The sequence below is a fragment of the Neolamprologus brichardi genome, chromosome 1 (genome assembly GCF_056152115.1).
Source record: "Neolamprologus brichardi isolate AB-2024 chromosome 1, ASM5615211v1, whole genome shotgun sequence".
Classification (NCBI taxonomy): domain Eukaryota; kingdom Metazoa; phylum Chordata; class Actinopteri; order Cichliformes; family Cichlidae; genus Neolamprologus; species Neolamprologus brichardi.
The window spans coordinates 17,403,832-17,427,131 of record NC_142104.1 but is presented as its reverse complement, the minus strand read 5'-3'; the positions used below and the strand labels follow the sequence as shown (position 1 = coordinate 17,427,131).

Here is a 23,300-nt window from a genome sequence, read left to right as displayed (position 1 = left end):
ATATCGCCTGCATAGTTCACTGGTCAAAGTAGTGATTAAGAAAGATTTCTGTCCTTTTATTCTTTCAAACTGTGCTTTCAGCACATTTAATGAGGATAAAAGAAATTAGCAACAGCTTAAAGTAATACGAACACTAAAGTATTTGTTTGGTACTGTAAAAACATGAACTTTGCTGTTATTCAGGAAATTACTCTGTCAGTTATGTATTTTGTTTTATTTTTTCCTACTTCCTGTCTACACTCTGTCATCTACTGTTGCATTTCTTATGCCAGCTGCTCCTCTGCTGGGTAAATAGTATTTTTGTAACTATTGTACTATTATATACAAATATGTACACTAATATATACCAATCATTACTTGAACTTGCAATATGAGTAGAGTGGGTACTTTTGCACTTTTAGCCAGGATTCCCATTAATGGTAAGCCGGTGCTACATTGGTGCTATAATAATTTTAATAATAATGATTATTCAAATTCCTTGGAGATCCAAGGATGGTGAAATAAAGTTTAAAATGTCTGTTTGAATTTAAAAACTTTAACAGAACAGCCATCTCAGACTGGGTTTGGCAGTTGCCATAGTTTCCCTGCTATTTATAGAGCACATTGTCTGCAGTGAACATGAGAGATGTGCATATTTATTTGCACAGACTACATTTGTAGCGAAAGACTGATATGAAATCAATTGCTGTCCATACCATGCAATACAGAATGGGTCTCCTCCACACTAGTAACAACAGAAGTCACATAATAACTTACACTGTTTTCATTTTATTTTTTTCTTCTACCATCCCAGTGTCACTTTGAATCCACTGTGTCACAGCATTCAGAATTATTGGCACTCTTGGTATAGACAAGCTGAATATGCGACAAATAAATCAAGTAATCAGCTATTCCCTTTACTGAAAATAATAAGAAATATTGCATCAGGAGTTAAATTCACCTTTTGGGAGATTTGAGTTATAAAATTGTTGGCACTTTGTTTTGCATGAATCTGCCTATAGTGAGATTTGACCTTTTTTTTTTTTTTAACTGCTTTAAGTTTTACCCCATATTGTTTCAGTGTAACTTTGTTTTGTTTTTTTGCTAACTTTGGATTCCTTAATGCTAGTAGCAGCAATTGTGGCAGATAATCTATTCATAATGATAAAGTGAGCAAATTTTGCAAACACAAAGTTGGGTGTGGAAAAGTACATAGCATATAGCTGCTACTTGGTCTGTTTATCTTTGTGAATCATCTGCACCAAATGCCAATAATTCTGCAGGGCACTGTATATACAGTTCAGTGAAGAAGTGCATTATTTTTATTTAGGCATTTAAAACAACAGCACACATTCTTCATTACGATTGAGAAAAAGTGGTGGATAGAGCTGAGCCTTGCAGAAACCAACATCCCCTGCTTCACTTAACTTACTTCGAGGTGTTACAGAATAAGCCTCAATAAGAGATCGATGTGATGTTTCATTTAGGAAAAAAAAATGCCTGATTTATGATTTATCTTATGACTTTGTAATTGAGAGTGAAGCTCACTGTCATCTGAGCTTCACGTGAAGTCTAACCTAACACTGTGGTTATGTCCTGATCAATCTCACTGTGCAAGCCCATGCTGAGAGGTTTCACAGATAAAAGTGCTATTATTCTGCTGACCTAATACCCTGTCTGTCAACCAATAAACAAAGATTATAATCTGGTAGCTCAAAGTGTACTAAGAACCTTTTGCTTGAGCAACACAATGATTGCGTGTGTTTGTGAGTGTGGGAGAGAATGGGACGGGGAGAGAAGAAAGTGTGCACATTGCACATCTCAGCATCTTTAGTTAGAGTAGAGAGCACAGTGTCCAGAGTTCAGCCTGAACTCGCCAGCACCATGTAAGATTATGTGAGAGCACGGTGGCAGAACGAGGCATCTTGGTCCGCTTTGTGTGACTGCTCTGGCTGTATGTCTGGCTCTGGGTTTTGTTTTCCTCTCTGCAGGCTGGTTGGTTCATGTCAGAGATCATGGTTGCTTTGGCCTTTCCAGCTTCATTAAGGGCTCTGTGGTGTCTGAGTCACTGTGGTGCTTTCTCTCTCGTGGAGGCTCAACTTTGCTGCATCGTGTCCACGAGGGGGAGCGCATGTACCCACCTCTGGGAAGCGCAGGGTGATGGGAACCTGAGAATTAAACACACAACGGCCTATTATAAAGACGAATGCAAAGTCTTTGCAGATAAAAAATACAGATGCAATGTTTTGCATCATATGGAATCCAACATATGTCATGTTTGAGCTTAAAAATGCAACAGTCTTCATGTTGACGAGCATTTGTATAGATAGCTTTACACCTGCTCAAAAGATATTAGGAACTCAACACTACAGAAGCAACAGGAACCTTGCAGATACAGCTGCTGCTTGCTTTTCCTCTCAGCCATGAAATCCTTTAATCCAAGCTTGTGCAAGCAGGCTGCACATATCAGCAGTGTGTAAGTGGTCCAGTTTTTTGTTCATTATAGACTATTGTGAAAACAATAACTGCACCTGTCAGGGTTGTTATACTGTTTTCCCTGTTTTAGCATTTTCTGTAATCCAATCAATTTGGAGTATTTCTCGTGTCAATTTTTTTTCCACTTTTAAATAAACTAATCAATAAAAAAAAAATTGTATTACTGCTGCAACTCGCCTTTATATCAAGTTAGTTGTTTTTTAGTATTAGCCATACGAAGATGTTTCCATTTCACACCATTTGGTGGCGATGTTGCCCCTACTAGGAAGATAACAAAGCAGCATGGGAGACTGTTAAAGTGACAAAAAGCTGAAAACTGGCCCTCTTTGATTTCATTTCATATTGATCTGATATGATTGATGGCGTTTCCACTGGGTTTTAATTAGAGGGACAGCAACCTTCTGAGCACTGGAAAGAGTTTTGCTGACAAGCAGCTGATGATTGTTTGTTGTGTTCAAGTAGATCTGTAAATGTTTGTCTAATAAGTCTGGTATATAAATATGTAACTGTGTAATACATGCACAGTAAATCTGATCTGCATTCCTTGTGTGCTTTGCTCAGAAGAAGCTGATGAAGATGAATTCAGGAAAAAGCTGAAAGATACACAGAGAATAGTGCAGAACAACGCTTCTTAAACACAAAATTCTCCTAGAGTTTGAGAGAATGGTTGGTTTTTTAAAGCCCTTAATGGTTTTTCGCTTGTTTGTTTTTTAAAAAAAACATTTAAAGGTTGAATTGCATTTAGTGAATCTTTTGACAAAACAAACAAACAAAAAATCACATATCAGTTTAAATTTGTATCATATTTGCTACAACAGGCATTTTATTTATTTATTTATTTTTACAATTTATTCCTTAAAATTGTATCATGCATCAGGAGGAAAATCACACCGATAATGTAAAAGTCTCAAAAACTCACAAAAACTAGTGCATCAAATATGATACATTTGGCTTTAAAGGGTTAATCCTCTGCTCGCTAATTCCAGCACAGCCCAACAGAGTTTGGGAACTAGGGCAAGAATTTATCAAAGATAATAATCTGTTAAGTCATTTAAAGCACATGGCATAGAGTTCAGCTCACTGGAATCTGACTGTGCAAATTTAAGACCGTGAATCTATGAAAAGGTGTTTACAAAATGGGTTGTAACATAAAAATGATCACTGAATGGCAACAGACAGCAAGCTGCCATTGCACTGTGTGGATTTACAGGTAATACGTTTCACATCTCAACCTGTGACTCGCTGCAAATTTTGTGTCTTTGAGAGCAGAGTGGAAACGCCTCCTTTGACATGATTGATCTGGGTGTGGCATGCATAATTGGGATCGTCTGCACTGCAGCACATGAACATATCCTGGGGCCCTCTTGGTGTGTGGGGGGTGGGGTCTTATTATCACTCACAGTATCTACAAAGGATCTGGCAATGACATGATCCCTAACTTCCATTCCACAAAATATTTAACCCACAGCTTTTAATACAATAATATGCAACAAAAATAATACAAGACACAATGTTTAATGATTTAATGTGCAGTAAAAGAATGATGGGAGGCCACAGCTATGCCTGTGGTTGTTTTCCAGAGATATGGGTAAACTTTATGCCTCATCAAGCTCAATTGAAAGAACAAAGAGCAAACCTGCTGGACGTCAGGCTTTTGTTCATTGTCTCTGGCGCTGCTCTAGAACGTGACGCTTGATGAAACAGTAACTGTAGCTATGAAGCTGCTCAGCTGATCGTGTTTGGCAACATTCAAACTGAATGCTTAAAAAAAAAAACACACGATAGATTGAAGTGAAAGAAAGCAGCTTTTGAATGTTGAAAAGGTAAACATACAAAGAAGACAGCAGAGAGAAGAAAACAAACATGCTGCAGACATACAATAGTCACATGAAAGAGGAGATACACAGAACATGATAAGTGTTTAAATGCCTTTTGAAGGACCAGGCCTTGTTTCCAGCAGGGGGAAGTGAATTATTCAAGAACCTACATTTAGCTTGAACTCGGTCACCCATCTTTTGCTCCTCTCCTCTATTTTGCTTCCTTTAACCGCTTCCTTAGCTCCTACATGTGCTCAGTAGTTTCCCATGGAGGCTTATGCTCAGGCAACATAGCTCAGTGCTACCTGACCCACATTTGCAATGCAAACTTCACCAGAAAAATAATTAAATCTAAGTCTCAATCTGAGGTCACCAATGGCTTTATGGGGCAAACTTGGCCCTCGTTTGCTCAGTCTCTCAGCCTTTAGCGTGTTTTGTTTTGCCATATGTAACTGCATGCTTTCAGCAGGATTGTTAACAATTTATGAAATTATAATTTGCATAAAACTACATGGCTGAATCATGAAGTTTTTAGGAAATCCATAAACAAATACACTGGGCCTCAAACTGGATGATTCCTACTATTGTCCTATTTGATTATGTCATGTTGTTTAAATATATATCTTTGAATCATTTAATAAAGTTACTCCTTATTAGAAGCTGTACTCTATTACCTTAGAGTAATTTAACCAATTTAACATTTTAGCTCATCTTTATGTGTTGAGTTTTCATACAAACTCACAAGAATAGCAGCTTGGTGCACTGCCCTATCTGCTGAGCTGGACACAACCCAATTTTTTATGACACCTGAAATCATACAATACAAGCCTGAAACTGCACGAAACTGAAGCAGACATGGAGAGAGGCAGACAATGGGATTAGAGATAAAGATAACCTAGAGCACAGAAGAGAGGAGGACTGTGTGAAAGATTAAAAAGAAACATTGCTACAAGCAGAGTTTTTTGGTTTTTTTGAAGAAACACACTGCACAGAATGAAACAGTTTATTTTGGAAAGGTTAAAATCTTCAGACAAGTAGCGCCTACATTCTCAGACAGCTGAGCTATTTTTATTCATGATGATTATACAACTAAAAGGGCACAAGGGAAGGTTGAGATGATTAGTTTAAAAATCATTTATTGTGTGCTAACATTTAATCATTGCTGGGATTCCTAATTGTTTGTATCATTAACAGCAGGATGCTGAGTGGCAGCCATAACAGCTGGTTGGATTCTCTAAATACTAAGGTGCTTTACTGCTTCCTTTATTACCTCACCCAGTATAGGACACACTAGACCAGGGGTGGGCAATCTCAGTCCACGAGGGCCGGTGTCCCTGCAGGCTTTAGATGTGTCCTTGAACCAACACAGCTGATTCAAATGGCTAAATTAGCTCCTCAAAATGTCCTGAGTTCTCCAGAGGCCTGGTAACGAACTAATCATGTGATTCAGGTGTGTTGACCCAAGGTGAGATCTAAAACCTGCAGGGACACCGGCCCTCGTGGACTGAGATTGTCCACCCCTGCACTAGACCATCCTTTGTGAAATGAAAGGAGGTATTCCATCCCACAATTCATAGCAACGCACTGGATGGTTCATAAAAATGACCAATAAAACTGACTTGCTGATATGTTTTGGACCTTCAACAAGAGGCTGCTGCACCTGGTAAAACCCATTAAAAGGTGAACTATGAACATCAAACTGCTGTAAAAATATCAGCTTCTTGTTGAGGTACTGACTTATGTAGATTTACATAAAATATCTAAATCAAGATTATGAGATAAATTAATTGATCAAAGTATGTTCTATGGCTGTGGTTCCTTTACTAATGTCTATTATTGGTATTGCTAGCCTTTAGGGTTTCCAATAAGTAAAATTTGACGGGGATAGGCTCCAATTGGATAAATAATGGATAAAGGAAATTTTTCCTTCAGAGACTGAAGCAGGGATCTTAAAGGTTAAAATTCCCACTTTTCTAATTAAGTGATATTTTTTTTTACCAAAGGTTCTCATTTATATGACTTGTATGAAGCAAGTCTCAGAGGATGCTGGGGCGAATCTAGATTCACATTTTTGTGTACTCTGTCTTCTGGATGTGGTAGTTTTGACATGGTAGACACCTGTTGTTATGGTGTTAAGGAATCTAGCATGAGTGCGATTAAATTCTCTTTCACATCTGTCCCTGATGTCATACAATCTTCCATCAAGGTCAAGGAAAAGTGATTAGAAAAAGGAAGTCATTTTTAGATGCCATGACACAATCTTAATGAGCAACAGCTGACAAGTTGCTTGGCTGCTCCTTCTCCTGCCTTTGCACTTTCGTCCTGCAAGCAGCTGTGGCCTTTTACTAACAAGAGGAAAGTTAGTTAGATAGTTCTTAAGACGACAGCTAAAAGGCCAAATGTGATACACATGTAAATTTACCATCATTTAAATTTTACCCCCCAAATTTTAAATGCTGTGAACTTTCAGTGACTATAAGGATTATACAGTTTTATCTTATATCCTTCTAACCACATGGATGTCTTCATTTTATGTATCTAACCATTTGATTTGAGTCAATGAATTTGAACAGTTTTAAGTCCTTTTAGCTGATTTTAGAGAAGTGCACAACCATTTTATGTGTAAATATTAAAATGCAAGTGGGTAACCACATGTGACTATTTTCTCTAATTCTACTCCACTAACTCTTCAGGTCTTAAGATATTAAAGTCAAAAGTGTGTAGACACAATTCTGCCCTGTCATACTTTTTCATTTGTGTTAGAGCACTATAATCAACTGATTTATAAGGACAATGTATCAAGTAGCAACATGAAGACAAAGTGACAATGCAAAAGGGTTGTTTGCATAAACCCACTGGATTATCACGTCAACCTGCAGCTATGCTCAGCTCTTCGAAGCTTCATAGTTTATGTGATGGCTGCAACTACAGCCCCACAGTGGTAATACCCACCATGTTTGTAGAGGCTTATAAGTAACATAACATTCACATTTGTCTTTCTTTAAATATAGGCATTAGTTTACAGGATAATAAATAACTGGTTTTTGTTTAAAGTTAATTCACATATCCACATGACACTGTATTCTAAAATAAGTGCGCACATTTTAGTTTACACTGTTATGTATGATTAATCTTTTGTTTTCCGAGTTACCTTAGTTGCAGCTGCTCCAGTCCCTTGATTGAGGAGCCAAGAGGTGGAAAAGGGGCGGAGCGAGTTTTAAAGGAACAATACAAATTGGTTCATGCCATAATTCGGGACCATGGGGGGGAATTGGAGTTTATTATGTTTGGTTTAGTTAGGTTTTGTGTATTTTACCCCTTTTTTTTTTCTGTTTTTGTGGGCTGATCAGCCACTATTTAAGTTTCCCCTTTGTCTTGTTAAGTTAGGTCAGTTTGTTTGAGTTATCAGTACTTTGAGTAGAGTTTTGTTATTTTGACCTCTTTTATGGGCCCAAGATTTTGATTCTTTTGTCATGATTTAACTAATTATGTTCTTTTGGGTTAAATAAAAAATCATTTTTTTGGACGTCAACCTGTGTCTAATTTTTCTTCACTGCTCGGTCCATCACAGTTTATTTGAGGTCACTGTTTTGCTGTCCAAGAGGGACCCAAAACTTACTATTGTGCCATTGTCAGCAGCAGCAGCTATTTGTAAGAATCTTCTACAATCCACTGTACTACACCTGTTCACCATTCAGCAGCAAACAGAAAACAACTGATACCATCCTAGGGCCTAGCTGAGACCTACAGCGGTACTAAATGAGAGTGATTATTAGACTTCAACAAAAACTCTGAACAAACAATAAAGACCTGTAACAACTGGGTGTAAAAAATCAGATGATAATAATGTGTTTCCGTATAGAGCCTACAACCTGCTTCATCGTCAGTCAAAACATTAAAGTTAGATTCTGCTGTATAACAGCTGTGGCTGGCTGGTGGTTTTCTATTACTGTTTGGACCGGATCCAGATGTCCCCTGGAGTTTCTCCCTATGTGTGGAAGGCTGCTGTTTACTTCAGCTGTCAATGTAGCTGAGAAGTGTCCACCTTTATTTGTTCTGGAAGATGCTGTAAAACCATGTGAAAGGAGTCTGATATGCTCACTTCTGACCAATGACTGAGGTGAATTGTTGAGGATATGTTAAACCAGTGGTTCCCAAACTTTTTTTGCTAGGCCCCCCTTTGTTTTACAAGAAAAATGTTTGCCCCCCTGCACAAACACATCCTCCGACCACACACACACCCATATTTTGTTTCCAAACTCGATTGCGGTTTATTTCACACCTCAAACATTTAGTAAATAATTAAGCAAATACAAGTAAACTGCAATAAATTACAGGTAGTAATAAAATCCACTACTAACTCTTTTATGCTATAGCCACACCTACACGGGTATTTTTGAAAACGCAGCTGTTTCATCCACACGTAAACGGCGTTTCGAATCACCGAAAACTGAGATTTTTTAAATCTCCTTACGTGTGGACGAGGAATACAGAGTTCGTCATGCAATGTCAATGGCATGTGCCTTTTTTCACATCATGCTGTGCGCCACGTTATTGTTTACATGAGATGAATTACAGAATGGCAGATAGAGACAAAATACTGTTAATCTGACTATCTTCAGGTTTTACATGCTTACATATACACACGCAGTTACTGTCCCTCCATTTAGAAAGGCAGAGGCATCACGGTGTAATTATTTTACGTGTAGTTGTTTCAACATTGCTATCAATACATCTGTGCAAAATGGGTTCAAAAACATAAACAACTGTGGGATACTGTTTGTCCGTGATTTGGAGAGCCAGCGCTGCTCCCGACGCAGGGAAAACCAATTCTGCAGGGGAGACCTACCTCGGCACTTGTGCAGGTGAAGCCAAAGGGAAGATATGCTTCACCATATTTTCTAGTCTTTGGCTTAGAATGAAGTTGGTTTGGAAACATATTTGGATACTTCATTTCCTGCTTTGCGTTTGTGTGGGAGCCCCGTCAAAAACCTGTCCACTATGCTAGCAGTGCCCAAGTACTCTTTTTTTTTGTTTTGTTTTTTTCATACCGTGCCCCCCCCCCCCCCCCCCCCCCCCCCTTCAATGGCTCTGCGCCCCACACTTTGGGAATCTCTGTGCTAAACTAAGCGCTACTGTTTTTGCTACTTAGCCTATGTTAGCTGCTGCTTGCTGGCATTAGTGAAACTGTCTTTGAACTAGATGTAGCATCATTTGACTCTAAACTTTCATGAGATGTACTGTAATCAAATTGTTTATCAGAGGGAAAGTGTGATTTTTAAGCCACTTGAAGCTTATGTTACCTAGCTTAATGTTAGCTTATAACCAACTGTTGTTGCTGTTTAGTCAGCTCTTGTCAGCTGTCCCAAGAAGGGAAGGTCACATGTGTAATCTGCTGCCAATTACTAACTGTGACAATATCAAGAATAAATAAATAAATCCAAAATAAATTTATGGACATTTTCGTGTGGTAGAGTCTTGACTACAGTGCAGGAGAAAAGGCTTGAGGTGGGAAGAAAGAGAACAACATTTTATTAAGAAGCTGGTAAAAAGCTCACTCCTCAGTTTGGACCCCTTCTTTAAGAATAAAACATAGCTCTGGTCCTTCACATCTTGACTCTGAAAGGTGCTGAAGGCATTAAATATCCTTCCACAGCACACCAAAATCTATGGCTTCTTTTCTCTGGCTTTGTTGTACTACGTATGTGGCCGGCCTCTAGCCACATACATTAAACTCCATTGGGAGATCTCCTTCCTGGCCACTGTATTCAAACATGGCAACTTCAACAAACTGCAAACCCAATCCTATGTATTTTTAATAGATTAACTATAAGTTTAAGATGGTGCATCAGTTTTTTTTGGATGATGCAATTACACAATATTCTATGTATATTCATTATTACAGCATCCTCTTTTTTTCTATTAAATAGCCTAAATAAATTACTGAAATTACTAAATTTTTTCCATCTAGTTGAGTTGCTACAGTAACGTGAACCATGAGAATACAGTTATCAGCATACCATTACATACAGCACATACAACAGAGTGGATTTACTAAAAACAAAGGAAAAAGTCTATTTTTGGACATAAGATGTCCCTGCAGTAACCACTGTATCTCAAATTTAGATAAATGACTACAGCGCTGGAGGCAGCAGTATATAGCACAGATCCCACTGGGGCTATAACTCACACTTAACACACTGTGTCATGATATGTAGGTGCCTATAAGAGTGTACATGTCATATCATCACCAAACAGGGTCAGCACTTTATGCTAATATGTGTTCAACCTTCTTTTAGGTACTCTTGGACAAACAAAGAACGAACGCCCCACTGTCCATGGAGCGAAAATAGACTGCTAATGTTTATATCAGACTTTTACATCTTAAGCTGACAAAAACCCATAGTGCATGTCGAGACGCTCAGAGGACAAAGTTGACTTTGCATGTGCAGCACGCTGCTACCAATGGTGTTTTTTTGTTTGTTTTTTTGCACAACAGCTTTTTTGCACCTGCTGCTGTGACAGCAAACTGTCTCACCTCTTTAATACGCACAAACCCCATGTGCTGTATTTGACTAATTTGGCTGATGTGGGGTTGAAGTGATGCAGCTCCAGCCCTCACAGTCATCTTTTCCTTTCACTTGTCAGAATAAAAGAATTCATATTTGTTTTAATCAATATAATCAATATGAAATTCTTTCCTCTCACTGTTAGGCGACGTAAAAATGGAAATTAACCAAGTTAAACTGCCCCTTTTACTTAACCACTGTGACACTGTGAATTATGTTTTTAATGAGTCTGTGAAGGAGTCACATGATATTTCAAATCGTTACAGCTCAGCAGGCTGTTTTAGGACCCTGCTGAGCCATAATGATTTGAATCTGTCTCTTGCACACACGCGGTCGTCTTTCCATTACTTCAGAGGACTTTACATTGACTCACATTCAGTTCCTGGAGACAAAGGTCTGTTTACTGCTTGCATTGACCTAATCTTACTCTACCCTTAAATCAGGTCTTACAGTACTAACACTGATCGATTGATTTTGTTGGGGCTTGTTGATGTCAGATCAACAATGTTACTGCATAAACAGGCACATGTCCCCACAAAATGAGTAACACAAATACACATTCTGTCTCTCTTATGCACACCCTTCCACCCCCACAAAATGATTGCTTCTTTACTTTTTACACCCACAGTCACTAATCTGGGAAATGCTTCCCTCGGCAATCAAGCTACAGGGAAAAGAGCTGCAAAAATGTTTTGCGCCTTGCGTTAATTAAAATCTGTGCATGGAGTACAAGATATCTTAAGGAGATTGCAGAATGAGGATAATCAGTTTTTGTATGAGCCGTTGTCTCGGCAAACCTTGAGGAAATATAACATATGGTGCAAAAGTCTTGAGCCAACCCTCATTTCAGGGGAATGGGGAGTGCAGAAATACAGTCTATGAGGCAAAACAGCATTTGTACAAATCCAACACACTTGAAGTCAAGATTTAACATGACTATCTTTACTCTTCAACACAGTCTGAACACTCCTAGGTAAGGTTTCTTGTAATTTCTCTTTGGGATCAATGTCATGCTGAAATATGAAACTGCTGCCACTCAGATCCTTTACAGATGATATTGAATATTAGATCAAAATTTGATGGTTCTTTTAACCACTGGTGAAAATGCAGCCCCAAACAATGACAGCACCTCCACCATGTTATACAGGTGGCTGTAGACTCTCACTGTTGGATCTCTCACTTGACTGCTTCAGACATATTGATAACAATTTCATATTTGGATTCCTCACCCCATCAGACCTGGATTTCCAGTTCAGTCCTTGTATTATTGGCATACCTCATACCTTTCTCCCTGTTTCCCTTCCTAAAGAATGGCTTTTGGATAGTTACCATTCCACTGAGAGCATTTCTGGAAAGGCTTCATTGAATAGTAGATGGATCAGCTGTAGGGCCATGTTTCTCTCAGTCTTTGCTGGATTCCCCCCATGTTTCTTAAAGACACAACTTTCAAATAATGTTCATCTGCCTTAAATAGTTTCTTTAGGCCTGCCACTTCTTCTTTTGTCCTACACTTGTCTAATTCCCTAAACATTTTGAAAGGACACACCGCACATCGTGTTGAGATATGCCAAAATGGTCAGGTACAACAAATGTTCTGAAAATTAGTGAAAAAGCAACAAAAAAATAAATAAAATAAATAAATAAATTGAGAGACCTTGAGACAGGCGGCACAACTATTGCTCAGGAAAACTTTATAGAATTACAATAAAGTCTGTTTCATCAAAGGCAAAATATAAATAAATGAGGGGTGACTTGTACACTCCTGTAATAGTCCTGGTTCTCTTTACTTTCATGTTTTAATGATCAGTGTTTATTGCAACATATATATCTAATCTTAGAAATCCTTACCTGCTGGGGACTCATTGTGGTTTTCCTCATCAGAGTCAGCGAAAACTTCAGCTAGCTCCTGGTCAGACATATCGGTAAGTTCAGTGAGATCCAAGAGGTCAAAGTGCACCTCTAAAGAAGAGACACTGCTCAACGGTTCTATGAAGCAGAGAAATAAAAGAGTCCTTTTAGTCTGGAGAGAACACGGGAGATTAAAATCACTCATTTTTGCTGACAGTGCAGAAAAAAGTGTCTCTTTCAAAGAAGTAGGAGATAAACTGCATATATTTCAACAGCTCAAGTAAGGAGCTCTTGAATCTATTGTACTGATAATCAGATCGATACCTGAGTCTTGCAGTGCTATTGTAAAATCAATTTCTTTTCTGCTCCTGTATCCACTTTAATCTGTACAACTTGTACAGTGCTCTCTATTACAGAAGCATTTCACATACTGTACATTTCCTAAATCTGTGTCTGATTTTGATGCTTCATTCAGTGAATTCCTCTCTCAGCATGACACCCCTTGTGTTGACTCAGGAGCTTACTGAAGAAATGAAACAAGAGCTCTGTAGAGATGAAAATAACCAGATCTTATTTTTTTTTTCTCTTGGGTGTGTTGCACCTGTTCTTTTCTCCACAAGCTTGTGATTCTTCAGCAGGCCATTTCGTCCGCTGCTGCACAGAACAGGGTGGTATTAACGTACACGTGGTGTGCATCCAAACGCCTGACTCAGCTTTCCAGTCAAAGTGCCTCCAAAGGTGAGATTTTAATGTAATGTATGCAAAGTCAGATTTATTCAGAGATCTAAATAATCTTTGCATAAAGTGCACCAAGAGAACATCTGCTTGTCTCAGCATTACCCAAGTTAGGAAACAATTAGATGTAATTGAGCAGGACTAATCTAACAGTATAGTGAGAAAGAGGTCTGCGGTGATGCAGACAGACGTGTGCTTACATTTCCTTATCAATCAGTGGGTGCTAGCCTTACATGCAAAGTCCTGACTAAAGCACATCATTGGCTGGTTGTAGCGTGACTTGTAAAAAAACGATGGGCTCCATGACAGGTTGAAAGCTGTTATTATCCCGTGCTGTTTGCGTGCCGTTTTCCAGGCAGTTTAAGGCACTGTCTCAGGCTGAAGCAGCTGAAGAAGCAGAGCCCACTCTCCTCCTGCTGCTCCTTGTCTGCTGCTATATTTCATTTAATTCATCATGGTCCTGATAGAGCACATATTGATTTTTAAAAGACTTATTTATTATGCCAGGGAAGTAGCTGTGTCATTTTTAAGATATAAGAGAAACACTCAGCAGAAATCCCAAGAGGAATGAAACAGGAAGCTGTGACGAAGAGAATATAAATATAAGTAACTGAATATAGTAGACATTTGAAATATATTAAGAATTCAGCTAGCCAGCTTCCATTATCACTCCATTAACCACCACAGTACATATAATTAAAACAGCCACAGAAAGACTCAGACTTCACATCCAAAGCTTGAAGGTCTCTATTTCTGCTGTCTGGGATTGGTTTTAAATAAGCACTAAAACATACAATAACTGTTTTTAAAAAAAAAACTCATAAAAGTTATTTTTTTCCATCTCTTTAGGTTGATTCTTGTGCATGTTTCTGAATATATATTGTGTTTTCAGCAGGCAGAAAGGTGCTTGCTACAGTTATCAGTATTTTTAACTGCATTTTGGGAGGTAAAAAACTAAGGCAGTGAAACATGAAGAAAACTGTGGGGGAGGAGATGAAGAAAGATGAGGGAGAGGCAGGGCGATGGGAGAAGAGGGAGCGTTAGGTAAGGAGCTAAATCTAAAATAATAAAATGGGTATGGCAAAGAAAGCGACAAGAGGGGGAAATGAGGCAGTATGTGAAACAACACAATACCTCCTTGTAAGTTCTGTCATTATTTTCAGCTGATAAGGGTTATTCCCTTTCTATTGCGCTTGCTTTTAACCGCCTCTCCCCCATCTCTTCTTTTTCCCCTTTTCCACACCCTTTCTCCTTGAATAATTGATCAGTCGGTTTCCAGTCCTAGACAGACACGCTGAAACAACTGCCTCCAGTTCAAAAGCCAATCAGTGGCACTCTGAGAAGTCAGTGGGGAGAGGGGGAGGACAAAAAGCATACAGCAGATGTAAGAGACGACCATTTCTTGGCCAGTGGCCCGCACATTCACATGCATTCATTTTGTCTCCTTCTTCACTAATACTATATTTTTTCATCACATGCTTGCAGTCCATGTGTGCAAAACAAAAGTCCCCTGATTTCAATAGAACCTCTCATTTAAAATTCTCAATTACTTCAAGACAACATGACTATTCAGTATTCTCATTTTTCCTTTTTCTTTCCTCTCTTTACAACTATAAATGTAGAGATAGGTTCAAATGGAAGAGCAAAAATAGGGAGAATGGATAAGAGGGAGGGCTTCACATTTGGGAGAAGGGATCAGAGAGTGGAATGGATGCGCCGTGCATCTTGGATCTGTATAATCCCCTTTCTTCCCTAGCCTATCAGGGCTCTGAGGTCATCAGTTCAGCCTGAGCAGATTGTAATAATGACTGAGACTAATGAAGTGAATAAGACTGACACCAGGCTAAGCTATTGAGATGTATATATTAAACAAACAGTGTCAAAAATTTCTATCACATATATAATGCATTCTTTATAACAGATCTGAATGTTCTTGATAAACACGGCCTAATGTTGTTTACTTATTTTCTGTTGGATTGCTTGTTAATCAATAAATGAGGTGTAATTGCTACACACATAGCAAGAAGAGTGCTTCACTAGGGGATGAAATCCAAATTAAAACACACTGGAAACACAGGAAAAAGAGCTAAAATACATCATCGAAAAGATTCAAACGCCGGCCTCTGCAATAGCCCACACAACCAGAGTAAACCAACATTTGCCTACATTTATCTAAATATATTTTCCTTACAGGATGTTTTAATTTGAAGGACACAAGCTGAATTAAAATCCTAATTAAAATTCCTTTGATCTTGCCCACTTTCTCCTATTAAAGAAACTGATAGTATGGGCGGTTGCCATAAATGTTTTATTTCTTTCCATCCATGCAATCAGAGTGCAATTGGTTTACAGTGCAGCTTTCTATGGCCTTGTATTCATTTGTGGATGCATCCATACTGCAGGGTTTTTTTTTCTTACCACCTTAGTTCCTGCAAACCAAATGATCTTTTCTGGGATATTAAGATGTTTGATTTTTTTTGAGGCTGAGCCTAAAAATAAGCCTTGCAGATGACTCAGGAGCAAACTGCAGCTCAAGGAGATTATTTGTTTCTGTGCCATTTTTGGATGACGTCGTGTTCTTTAGCACTTTAGCGTTAATGAATGACTCTCACTGATCAGAAGGGTAATCTCGTTCAAATCAGACTCTAAATTTTTTGGAAATATTTCAAACCACCAGTCTTGGTTTCACTCTCTCTCCATAGACTCTCTTGCCATAGACTATTAAGCTGAGCTGCCAGGTAGCACGATTATGTCGTGGGTTACGTTAAATCAGAGAGACACCGAAATTGGCCTGTGGATGAGGTGTCTCCTTGAAAAAGAGTTCAGTTTGTGAAGCAGAAAAAGGCTGCCTTGTCATCCATGTAGCTCCTGTATTCGTCTCTGTGCTTTTGTGCCTTGGGAGTCTGGCGCTTACAGAGAACCCTCTGTATGAGACTGATGCACAATGGGTCTGTTCAGTCGAGGCTGTGGTGCTTTGAGAATGTTGGACCAGAATACGTAAAACAGGCAGTAGTAAATCCAAAGGGATCCATATACCTGGAATTGACTAAAGAATGCTTGTATAATCCATAATTACATGTGTGAAGTATGTATTAGAGCTCCACAGATATGTTAGTATGGGATTGTTATTGTGTTATGATATCAATCCGTGACCGGCACTGATAAAATACATTTTTACAGAAGAATATCCTCTTCCGTGATTACTTATTTTCTTCATTAGAGACTATTGATCAGGTATCTTGCTCAAGGCTTTTCCCATTTATAATTAGCCTGTAACACCTCTTTACTGCCAATGAATATTCATCACTATTTCATATTGCTAAAATAACCAACTCTTTATACTATCACTTGTACTCACGTCTCTTCTCGTTGATGTGCAGCAGGCTAGCAGTGTGCCCTGACAAGCTGCCCTCCTCCTCTGCTAATGGGTGCTGAAACAGCTCCTTGGACAGGTCGCCTGAGCTGGAGGGCTTCAGCAGCTTCTGGATGTCTTTATTGGGCTCTGTCATCCAGTGAAAACCCAGAAAAGGAGATTGAACATAAAAGAGAGAATTAAAAGGAAAGCTAACGATTTTAAGCCTCAGGTATTGATTATTGTTGCTAATCAAATGCAATTTAAGGCAACACAATAATGCAGAGAAGATGTTGAGTAATGAAATGAAACAAAGTACTCAGAAATTTTCCAGAACTGAAAGAACTTAGTATTTGCTCCCATGTTTGCCATGTTTAGTGATAATCCTCCTTGTATAACCACTATTATGTGTTTTCCAAATCAGACACCAGCTGGCCATTAATCCCAAGCTACCTGCGTCACCTTATAACGCTCAAGCATCTCAGCTGCTTGTCTTTTTGTTATATAATGCAAAAAGTTCTTCACAACATCTATGCAGCCTACGCATCAGTGTGAGTTTAGTGTTTAAACTAAACTGATACATGTCTGTCATATACAGTTAGATGCATAAATTTGTGTATAACCACATATACACCACTCTGTGTACCACCACAGTGTTATTTAAGCCAAACAGTCACAATTTGATTAAAGTCAATTTTTCAGCTTTAATTCAAGGAGTTTAACAAAAATAATTAATTGCTTAGGAAATCAGTGACTTTTATGCACAATCTTCCAACCGAAAGTAATTGGACAACTGAGTGAACTGGACAAGCAATTTAATGAGATCTGTTCCTTTATTATTTCATGACATATTAAGCTGATAGAATATATCGCACTGATTCCAATTGTTTTACTCACACTTGTTAGGGTTGTTTATTGTTTTTGGGACGGATTGGCCAAATCAACAATCTGCTACATTGTTAAAAGGAAGGAATGAACAGGTCAGTTCATCAACACCAAAAGGCCTGAACGATCGAAGAAGTGAAAGAGCACTAAATTGCACATTGATCGAATTATCTCCACCTTCACAACATTTAAGCAAGTCGAGAAAACGTCTACAAGAATCTGCACAGTCCTGGAAAAAAATTGTTGAAATGATTAACTTATATCGAAATGATGGAGAATATCGAGAAGGAAAGAAACAGCTCGTGAGCTGAAGTATAACACATTATCTGCCAAGTATGGTGGAGGCAGTATTTATAGGCAGTATGGCATTTGCATCTATGACTGAAGGCAGAGAATCCACAAACAAGGAACAGCTGAAGATGGCTACAGTAAAAGCCCAACACAGCATTTCAAGAAAAGAAAAACAGCATTTGGTGATGTCCATGGGCTAATCAATGACTTCAAGTAGTCATTGATTGCAAAAAAATATTTATCCAGCTATTAAAATGAATATTCTCATATTTAACATTTCTCCAATGTTGCCATACTGTAGTTCAATATCCAAAAATGTGGAACTACGTATCTATAAGAATGGCTATAATTCCTAAGCAGTTAATGCAATACTTTTGTTAAACCTCTTGAATTAAAGCATGTGTGGTTCCTTTCAGTGAGATTGGTGTTGGCTTTTTACAGATCCCTAATTCATCGTTTCTGCTTCACAATATAGTCACTCTAGTGTTACAAAAGATACTGCATTCTAACAGCCCGGTCATGTTCCCAAAAACATCTCAAACATCTATTGAAAACAGTTCACAGAGGCCATCAACAAAATCTGAAAATAGTAGAGACTTAAAATAGCATTCTTCCACACTCAGAAGCATGCATAAAATCTAAATTGGTTAAACTTGATCAAGGTTAAATTTTCACCTGTTTGACAGAGCTGAAAGCACAATGCAGTATGTGAGGAGACTAAATAAGGTAAGCTGCACATTTAGTGAGAGGAATAGAGAGCGTAACCAGTATTCCAGACACTGGTGGGAGTTTAAAATTATACAATAGTTTTATCAGATAAGTAAACTTTCTGATCACTACTACTGTTATCTGGGTAAGCTCTTCCTTCAGAATGGTGCGCTACAGCATGTGCATATATTATTCTAAGTTGTAACCCAAAACATGTTTTGTGAAGTCACAGTGACCTTGAACACCTAAAAAATCAACTTCCCCGACATACTGCGTCGTGAGATTGCGACAGCTGATGTTGCCAAGGAGACATTAACCATACATTTGAAAGTAAGGGAAAAAAAGCTGAAAAGAAGAGTCATTTGTTTATGGCGCAACATGTAGCAATAACTTTGGCTGCATTTGATGATAACATGCACAACAGATGCAACTGTGGGAGTACAGCGGCTTCCTGGTGGGCCTCACCAGATGGTCTGTACCATTTCTGCTTGCAGTATGTTCAGACTTTGGAATTTCTTATTTCAGATGAATAAATATGTTACAGCCAAGGTGAAAGCAGAACGTGATGGATTTTCATTGCAACCTAAGACGCAAAGTGTTTATCGCCAGCTATTGATTAATTTCCCCAGTGAGGAACCACACAAACTGAAACACTACACATTTACCTCTGTTGTTATAATGAAACGTTTGCTCAATATTTTGACTATAAACATCTCTGGTTTCTATTTCCTTCAACGAACATTTGTTTCCATCCATCCATCTATAAGGAAATGTTGCCTTTTAGATAGAAGATACATGTAAGACACCAACAAATACATGTGTGTGTATGTATAGGCTTGCATTTAGCATTTAGTAGTTGAAAATGACTGTCTCCAAGGTGCAATATTAATCAGTAACAGCTGAAAAGGTCTTTATTGGAAGTCACAGTATTCTTTGCATATACAGTTAGGCACTTTGCACAGATGGTCTGATCTAGCCACCAACTGCTACAATGTCTGTGAAGAAGCCCGAGTAAATAATGACAATGTAAGTCAGTGCTGTTAAAAGACTGCCAGTCATACATGTGCCCTTTTTCAGGATGCCACTGACCCTGTCTTGAGCTGTCAGCCATGACTGTCTATGAATCAGCTAACCCAAGACATGCAGACAGATGGTGGGAGATGTAGAAACAGAGCGAGGGAGGTTGGTGGGATGGTGTACTGTACGACTGCCAAAAGTTGAATCAAATTCACAGCCTCGGTGTAATAAATCAGTTGCTGTTTGACTGTGTTGCACTGGCAGGAAAAGTTAACATGGTCTATGACCTTGCCAGGTCCTTGTGCTTGCTAATTTCTCTCTGTCTTACATCCCATATATGCTCTACTCATATTTTACGCTACACCCGCAGTGGCAGATTTATATAAACATTACTCCCACAGGGAAGCGAGTATACAGAGGAGGATGAATATTTGGCTGAATTGAGAACACAGTTAACATGGTTTACAGTGTTTTTAATGCAGTTTCTTTTAACATTATTTCTCATCCTTATAGATAAGACAAAGGCCTTTTTTAATAAGCTGTTACTGTTCTTAATTCAGAATATCCCTTCATTCAAAGCAGTTGCTGTGTTTGCCACATGATGCCATCAAAAGGTCATGCTTTGTGACCCACTTCTGTGATACATCACAGTAATGATGTTCACTCTAATTCAATCACATCTTAATGGACAAATATGATCATTATTTGTAGTGGGCAGGTAGCTCTGGCGGATAGCATGAACATGCACTGTTGAGATAAAAACAGTGGTACAGGGATCAAGGCCATTGCAGGAAATGGCATTTCCCATTTAAAAGGTAATTTCATTCAGTACTGCTGAAAATGCTCTTATAGTGACATATGTTTACTTTATTAAACACCACAGTGGATAATAAATCAAACAATCAAGAAGTGATTGAAGTGTAAATTTTAAGCTTCAATTCAGAGTCTCAAAAGCAATAAACTGACTGAGAAAAAAAGTTTCATGGACAAGCGAGGCCTGTTCCTTTGCAATTCCATGACAAACAGATAAAATATAGGGAGGAGAAACCCCTTACAACATCTAGTCAAGCCAAGGACGCTCTTGAGGAGGCAGGTGTATCATTGTCAAAGTCTACAATCAAGCGATGCCTTTACGAAATCAAACACAGGGTTTATAACAAAGTTCAAACCACTGGTTACACTTAAGAACAGAGAGGTGAGATTCAGTTGTGACAGAAATCAACAGATGAAACCAAGACTCATGTGAACCAGTATAATGTAAAAGCATGGAGAAGGAGAGAAACACCTCATGAACAGAAGCATACCACATCATCTGTCAAACATGGTGGATGTAGAGTTATGGGAACAGGCTACTGGTGCTTACTGCTGATAGAAGTAGCACAAAGTACCAGGATGAATTGTAAGGTGTACAGGGCTATACTTTCTGCTTAGATAAAAACAAAACAAAACACTCCAACACTTTTCCTGGCTGCAAAAGCAACCCAGGAGTTTTTCAAGACAAAGAAATATGATATTCTTTAATTCAGAATATCCTGAGATATTCACACAACAGAGCATGTCTTTCAGTCCCTGAAAGCACAGACCCTCAAATAAGCAGCAGCTGTCGGTGGTAAGAGTAAGGGTCTGGCAACATTGGTTCTAAACTTCAGGGAGTCAATTACTGCAAAAGATTTTCCTTCACTTATTAAAACCAGTCCTTACATGTTATGTTCGTTTGTCCAATTACTTTTGAGATTAAAACTGGGGACTATGGCCCTCCAATAGAAAAAACAAAACAAAAAAATAATCCTCAATGGAATACCTTAATAAAATCCGTTCATTTCAAGCTGAAAGTCTCATCATGTTTGTTTGATTTAAAATCCATTGTGGTTGTGTGCAGAGACAAAATTATGTCACGTCCAAATATTTATATACCTGACTGTATATTATCAAATTACCATTTTTATATTTTAAAAGAATATTTTAACAAAGTTGCCTGAAAGAATCATCAGAAATTATTATTTGTATGATGAAACAAGGACTTTATAAAGTTCATTCATTAAGGACATACATAATGTATGAAAATAGGGCCCATGGACTTTCACAAAATCAGACACTTAGGAGAAACCAACTTCCAAAAACCTTTAATTACTTGTGGGACATACTAAAACCGAGCAATATACACTGACAGCTACAGACACATTATCGTATATTATGCCAAAAATATTACGGCTCTAAATAGTAAAGCTTTCCTCGATTTCTCCAGGGTTCCACTATAAAAGCGATACTGAAATTTATAGAGCAACACTGCCTGTAGCTCTTCATACATTATGAGAAGTATTCTGTAGTTTTACATTTAGTAAAGTTAATTAGTCCCACGAGGAGACTTGATTTAGGACTTCATCCCATCACCCCTGCTGGCACTGAAGCACAACTCAGTGGGTCCACGCAGCGCAGGCTTCTCTGGATGGTCTTTACACAAAGGCCATATGCCTCTACTATTGTTCTGTAATTTTCAATCAGCAGCTTCAGCATGGTTGACCTACAGTGAGCATTAACCTGTACAGTTAAACAATAGATTAAACAGGAAGCAATGGACCCCCTACTGCTGGACGCCGGGGTGATGAGAATGAGCAGAAGGGTCACTCCTGTATATAAACCTCACGCACTATTTCAGTGATTAACTCTTTACAGCAGAAGAGTTGCTCACTCGTGAGATACAAGCATTAATCAGAGAGATCGGGCTCCGGGCATGTAGCAAGTCCCCAACTGCACACGTCATGAATGTACGAGGAAACACGACAGGCAGGTTTTCCACAGCACAAGTCAATCAGAACAGAAAAAAAGACACTCGGCCGTGACCAACCCGCTATAGCACTGAAAAGAGCAAAAATAGAAAATGGCTCTTACCTGGGCTCCCCGCCCCTCCCTGTGCCTCCATGCAGCTCAGCGGAGAGTGTCCTGCGGTTCACCACACCAGCATCAGAGAGTGGAGGAGACAAATGGGAAGAAAGGGAGAGGCAAGGAGTGAGAGTGAGTGAGAGAGAGAGAGAGAGAGAGAGAGAGAGAGAGAGAGAGAGAGAGAGAGAGAGACTCGTGTGGGTATATAATAGAGTATGGGGTAGGTGGACACAGCAGACCTAAGCTTCCACCTGCCTGTCCCTCCTTCCTTTTTGTCCGCTGTTGTTCTAGATTTCCCAAACAGGTGATCTCGCCTTTTCCTCTGGCACAGTCCACGTGCCCCGATCTGCCATCAGCGCTGTCTGAGCGCTGCACAGCTTCACAGAGCTAGTCCAACACAGGGAGGGTGGTCTGGGAACAGCGACATCGCAGTGAATTTCCAAGCCACTTGCTTTAGTAAATGCAGCATTGTGAGGCTTGGCTGGGTATGTACAGAATAGACAGGGAGAGAGAGGAGGGGGGGGGGGGGGGGGGGGGCTGAGTTGGCAGTGGGCCCAGACTGAGAGGGAGAGAAAGAGAGAGGGGGTATCAGGGAGGGTTATGGACCAGTGTAGTGGGGGACACGCTGCGAGTGTGAATGAGTGTGCAGAAGTGTGCAAATGCATTGATGTGACACAACAATTTGTGGATTGTAGGCACTTTGTTGAGCCAAATAATGTGCAG

The 23,300-nt window shown here is 39.0% G+C and overlaps 1 protein-coding gene across 2 annotated transcripts; it reads right to left on the bottom strand.

The window, feature by feature from the left end:
• Positions 1 to 748: 748 nt before the first annotated feature.
• On the bottom strand, positions 749 to 23,048 carry dbndd1 (dysbindin domain containing 1). 2 transcript variants are annotated; one of them, XM_006780019.2, is made up of 5 exons: positions 22,817 to 23,048; positions 22,587 to 22,637; positions 16,803 to 16,946; positions 12,710 to 12,847; positions 749 to 2,147 (listed from the first exon to the last, which is right to left on the bottom strand). In XM_006780019.2, the coding sequence occupies exons 2-5, from the start codon at positions 22,615 to 22,617 to the stop codon at positions 1,993 to 1,995; spliced, it is 468 nt and encodes a 155-aa protein (XP_006780082.1). In that variant the 5' UTR covers positions 22,618 to 22,637; positions 22,817 to 23,048; the 3' UTR covers positions 749 to 1,992. The 2 variants fall into 2 exon arrangements, with proteins under 2 accessions (XP_006780082.1, XP_035760941.1); XM_035905048.2 differs by having other exon boundaries at positions 22,829 to 23,048.
• Positions 23,049 to 23,300: the final 252 nt, after the last annotated feature.

Excerpts from the sequence above, each read along its gene's own strand:
- dbndd1 (XM_006780019.2), bottom strand. The coding sequence starts at position 22,617 with ATGGAGGCACAGGGAGGGGCGGGGAGCCCAG. Across the intron at positions 16,947-22,586 it reads GGGAGGGGCGGGGAGCCCAG|AGCCCAATAAAGACATCCAG; the intron begins GTAAGAGCCATT and ends ACTGGATGACAG. Across the intron at positions 12,848-16,802 it reads GCACATCAACGAGAAGAGAC|AACCGTTGAGCAGTGTCTCT; the intron begins GTGAGTACAAGT and ends TCTGCTTCATAG.